Raw genomic sequence first — 5,703 nt, 5'->3', positions numbered from 1 at the left:
TGCGGTTTCAAGTTGGTGATGGGCTAAAAGTGTCCGAGTTCCCCATACGTTACGTTATAAAATAAATAATATAAATTGAAATGATTTAGAATAAGGTATGATTCTTTTCACTATATATATAATGGGAAGAATCATGTGATTCGCTTAAGCACGTGATCATACGTTCCGACACAATCGATTATACTCAATTATTAAATCTATAGTTATATAATATATGATTGTCTTATCGATTTAATGATGAATATCGATTGACTATTATATCATTCTTTTGATTTGTATACATAGTAAATAAGTAGTTAGTGATTTCAGTTCCTTCCTCCACTCATTCACTACTCATCAATGACTACTCATCAGCAAGCACCCCCCGAAAATAACACCACCTTCTCTCACTTACCCCACCAACCCCACCACCACAACGATCCCCTTCAAAAGAGAAGGAATCGCAAAAGGTTTAGGAATTGAGTGGATTCAAACCATTCTGCTAGCTTTCAATCCAAACTGCGCTAGTTTGGCGGTGCTGGGAATCGAACCCAGATTGAAACGGAATCATTCGTGAGATATCCTATGAGGGATGTGCCACAAACGTCACGTGCTACCATTACACCACACCACCTATCGCATTTGTTGGAAGAAACGCGGTTATTAAAACATATAGCTACCAAAATTAAGAGGATGGGTGGGGTGTATAATGGGTGATCCTCGGATAGCGGGATGGTGGGGCGGGGTGGTTTTGGGAACGGAACTTAATTCGAGAATTTCGAGGTAAAGTCGGGTACCCTATTGTCTGGCCACCCCTGTTTTAGGCCACCCTTTTACACCAAAAATCGCTTTTTTAGCCTATTAATATCTCTATCAATATATAATCTAATTTAATAAAAACTTGAATATATATAATTTAAGCCATTTCAAGCTTATTTTGAAATTTTCAGATTTTTCGAGTTTTTCTGAATAGAGATCTGAAGCTTCAAAATATTGATTTTTGAATTTATATGAGAATTATATATAAATTTAAAATCCTTTTAAATCTTTAATAACTTTTCGATCATGAGTAATAGAAAGAAATTAATTCATTTTTTAAAGATTTTAAGTTTGAATCTATATAAATGTTTTTTAGAAATTTCAAAAAAAATTAGTAGTTATAGAGATATATATTATATAGGAATTAATAATCTCTATAATTCGAAAGTATTCTAGAAGTTTTTTAATTTACTTGAATCTCTTAGATTTAACATATTTAAAATTTATAATAAAAACTAAGAAAGTATTCTAGAAGTTTTTTAATTTACTTGAATCTCTTAGATTTAACATATTTAAAATTTATAATAAAAACTAAGAATTTATTTTTAATGATTTTTAATAAATATTAAGTTATAAAAGATTTTAATAAAGTTTAAATTTATATGTAATTCTTCAAGAATAAATATTTTAAAACCTTAGAAATCGATTCAGAAAAAATCCTAAAAACCTGAAAACTTAAGAATGAGTCTAAAATGATCTGAATTTTATATACGTAAATTTTCGATAATTCTATTTAAAAATAATAAAGTTAAAAAAGTGAATTTTGACGTAAAAAAGTAGCTTAAAACAGAAGTGACTAGAAAATGAGATACTCGTCTTACTTTATAGATATTCTTATAATAATAAAGTTAAGATTTCGAACAAAGAGAAATTCAATATAAATTCTTATATAAATTTCAATTTTATACAATATAATATTAATATATTTATTCGTTAATTACAAATAAAGTTTTTTATTTCGTACTATACTAACGTATTAAATTAATTCTTTTCGTAACTCGTTTATCATTAAATTTTTTACATATAAAAATTAAAGAAAATATAAACAAAAAGATATGAATATATAAATTAAACAAAAAATCAAAGAAAAAGAAATTAAACAATAAATAAAGAAAAGTAAATACAAAAACTAAATAGTAAATTAAAAGTATTAATTAAAAGTTTAAAAATAAATAAATTCTTATATCAATTATACTATTCTCAATTTGTTCTTTAATTATAAGTTTTACTATTATATTATAAATATAGAAAGTATTAATAAATAAAATTTTAATTTGCTTTTAATTTTTATATATTAATATTAAACAGACTTAATAAGATATATATACATAAAATATAAGAATAAAATAAATTGTTTTACTCTATTTATACTCTTCATATAAAAAGAGATTTATCATCTATATATATATATATATATATCTATTTTACTTATATACAAAATATATATATAAAATAAAATATAACTTATAATATTATACCTTTAATTACATATTCCAACAATTAATAAATTCGAATATTTATTCGAATTTGATTTCAATAAAAGATTTAAAATAAAGATATAATAGCCACAACATAAATAACTTTTAATAAATTCTAATTAAAAGAGTTGAAACATTTCTTTATTCTTTCTTACAATTTGATAAAAATGTAAATTAGAAAAAAGAAAAAAAAAGAAAAACGGAGGTTAAAAAATAAGTAAAGTCTAAAAACTTTTATTTAATAAATGATTATTACTTTAACCAAATCTTTCAATTGATAATATTAATACTTTAAAAATAATTTACTTGATACATAATAAAGATATTATAAGATTTACAGCAATTACGAAAGAATTCCTTCCTGAACTATGGATTCTATCATCATAGAGTACTATATTACATTGAAAACATTTCCATCAGTAGGTATAATAACGATCTTGAAATTCCTACATACACTATATAATTGTTCTCTTCGTAATCCTCATTCCTAAATCCCGATCATTCGATCAATTATCGAAAACAGTAATTATCTATCTCAGACATTCTTCCACATGAAAATAGCATCATCATTGTGCGATAGTAGACAGCCCCATAGCTTGCAATCCTCGGAACACAATGGTTAATGAGTAAGTAGAGTTTGCGTTTATGTCGTCTTTGATACGCGTATACATATCTATGATTCTATATAGAGGGAGTGCTCAAGTTACCAGCGGGGTAGATGTTTCTAGTAGTTTGAATTCCGAAGTCGTTGATTCTTAAGTAGGTATATCTATTATTTCCATTATGGGACTATACTACGAGGGAAGATATAGGGATTTCAATTACGATACAGTGTCGATGATAGTCGGGGTTCCTGACGAGGGGACGAGGTGACGACTGAATCTCCGTCTCACGGTCAATGATGGAAGAAGGAACATATATAAGACTGTATCATTTAATTCATCACAAGCATGCATATGCACGAAAGCTTCAACGAGAGTCGGGTACTCCAAACGCCATTGATATTTTTCAACAAGTCTTAAATCTTTAGATATCTAGATGAAGAAGCTGGCAATAAGAAAACAATAGCTCTTCACCTTGAACCGCCGGTGACTGTAAACACTGGGTATATAAATTAGCTACCTCTTTCTCTCAACTTCATAATCTAGCCACCAAAATTAGTGACTACCTGACATCAACCCCATGCTAATTCTTTGGGCTCGTCGTACTTCCTCCACTATCATCTGCAACATTCTCCCTATGGACTATTGTCCCATTCTCACTGTCTTTTCCAATATCATTCTGTACAAATACTCCCCCACCCGACATTTCTTCTATGATCTCGGGAGCAACCAACAACTTTCCATCGGCTCCATATCTATGCGCCTGATTCTTTGCAACGCTAACTGCATCAAAGAAACTAGTCGTGTTCTGAAATATCGTGTCCATTTCCTCCAAAGACCTAAATGCAGTTTCTGGATAGAAGAAATAGACGGCTGGAAACATGGCAGCATTGATAACAGCGAAAATGATATAGGTTTTATAGCCAATCGAATTGAATGCAACTGGTGTGATCATCACAACCATGAAATTGAAAATCCAATTGGCAGATGTTGATAAACCATTAGCTGGTGCACGGATTTTGAGGGGAACAATCTCAGCCGGGTATAACCAGGGTATCGCGAGCCATCCAATTGCGAAGAAGGTGTTAAAGACAAAGAGGAAAGTGGTGGAAACAATTCCCGGTTTTTTACCACCAATACCCTCTTCTGACAAGCGTGTCATGATAGCGAGGATGACCATACTTGCTATCAATCCAATTGAACCAAGTAATAAAGATTTACGACGACCAAACTTCTCGATTGTAAAGGGAGCAATGAAGGAAGCAGCAAAGTATGCAGTGCCATTTCCAGCTGCGAGATAACGGGAAGTTTCGCTACTCAAATGTATATACTGCTCGAAAATTGTAGCGGCATAATAGGTAATAACATTGATACCGGAGATTTGCTGCATGACTTGGACGAAATATGCGAGTATGACACGATGGAAGTTACGATCTGGGCCCATAGTGAACATATCACGATAGCCAGTATTCGCCGCTTCGTCAACTTGACTAGTGATTTCCTTCAATTTGATTTCAACTCTCTGTGCCATTTGGAGTTCAATAGCCGCTTCGTCGACCTGCTTTGATGCGTCACTAGAACCCGTGGAAGGAACCTCGAGTGCTGTAAGGACAGCTCGAGCCTCTTCGATATCACCCTTCAAGACGAGCCAACTAGAAGATTCGTTAGATCGAATGAGGCCAAACATAGGAGAAAACACTCACCGAGGGGATTCTGGAAGCTCAAGGATGGACATGAGTATGATGACCGCTGGCAAAATCTGGAAAGCAATTGGAAACCTCCAAGACACACCATTATTTCCGGCCCGTGATGTTCCTAAATCAAGCCAATACGATAGTGCAATACCTCCTGTAACCATAGCACCCTGGAACATGACCAATTTCCCTCTTTCGTGAGATTCGGACGTTTCTGAAGCCCATGTAGGGACTGTACTTGTATTCATGCCATTTCCAAAACCGGTAAGCACTCGTCCAATAATGAATTGCACAATACTGAAGGAAGTTGCCTGAAGGATCGCTCCAATAATCATGATTGAAGAACCAAGGAATATCATCCGACGACGACCAAGACGATCTCCAAGAAAGATAGTAACAACGGCACCACCAAAGCAACCCAGATTGTACGAGGCCACTACTAAACCTTGATAAAGAGCTGTGTGGTATGACTTATCATTGGTGGTATCGATTTCTGGAAACGTTTCCACGAAAGATGGGAGAGTTAGCAATCCTCCCCTACCAAAATGTTAGCTCAACTACTAAAGACTTTTGTCAGATGGCAAATCATGGGCGAAATCAACCGCACAGCAATCTTGGATTTGTGGCTAACAAGCACACTCTCTCTACAACACACCATATCAGATTTCATCATCAAATGGTCCTTGAGGTTTATATACTTGAGATCTCATATCAAAGTGCCATTTATTTCGCCCATCGCCCATCGTGAATGGGAATTCTTTTGAAGTACAAACTTACATAACACCTTGATCGTAACCAAAGAGCCTATGACAGAGTTAGCTGTGAATTCTTCTTACGCGACTCAAACCGGAAAAACATCGGAAATGTAACGTCTTCGTCATAAGGAAGGTAACGTTCAATGGTAGCATTCACCCCCACCTCCGCCTCCGCCTTTCTCCAGAGCGGGCCATCTCCACAATTCTTTTCAGTGGCAGATTGGAGTAAATGTTCTGCTGCGAATTGCAGGAAGTGAAAAGAATAAAATACTACTCACAAAAAATCCAGCCCAGAAACAATAGTGATCAAACGATTCAGTGATTTACCTTTGCAGCCATAATATCTTTCGCGTTTTCTACCTATACCGCAAGCCAT

General features: G+C 33.5%; 1 protein-coding gene across 1 annotated transcript; it reads right to left on the bottom strand.

Moving 5' to 3' along the window:
* Positions 1-3,461: 3,461 nt before the first annotated feature.
* EAF01_011995 (uncharacterized protein) lies at positions 3,462-5,703 on the bottom strand (the record flags this gene model as incomplete). Its single annotated transcript, XM_038920253.1, has 4 exons — positions 3,462-4,530; positions 4,582-5,109; positions 5,350-5,376; positions 5,606-5,703. The coding sequence occupies 4 exons, from the start codon at positions 5,701-5,703 to the stop codon at positions 3,462-3,464; spliced, it is 1,722 nt and encodes a 573-aa protein (XP_038764305.1).

The sequence above is a fragment of the Botrytis porri genome (genome assembly GCF_014898465.1).
Source record: "Botrytis porri strain MUCL 3234 chromosome Unknown BPOR_028, whole genome shotgun sequence".
In the NCBI taxonomy this organism is placed as follows: domain Eukaryota; kingdom Fungi; phylum Ascomycota; class Leotiomycetes; order Helotiales; family Sclerotiniaceae; genus Botrytis; species Botrytis porri.
Note: the sequence above shows the minus strand (reverse complement) of the source record. Positions and strands in the feature narration are given on the sequence as shown.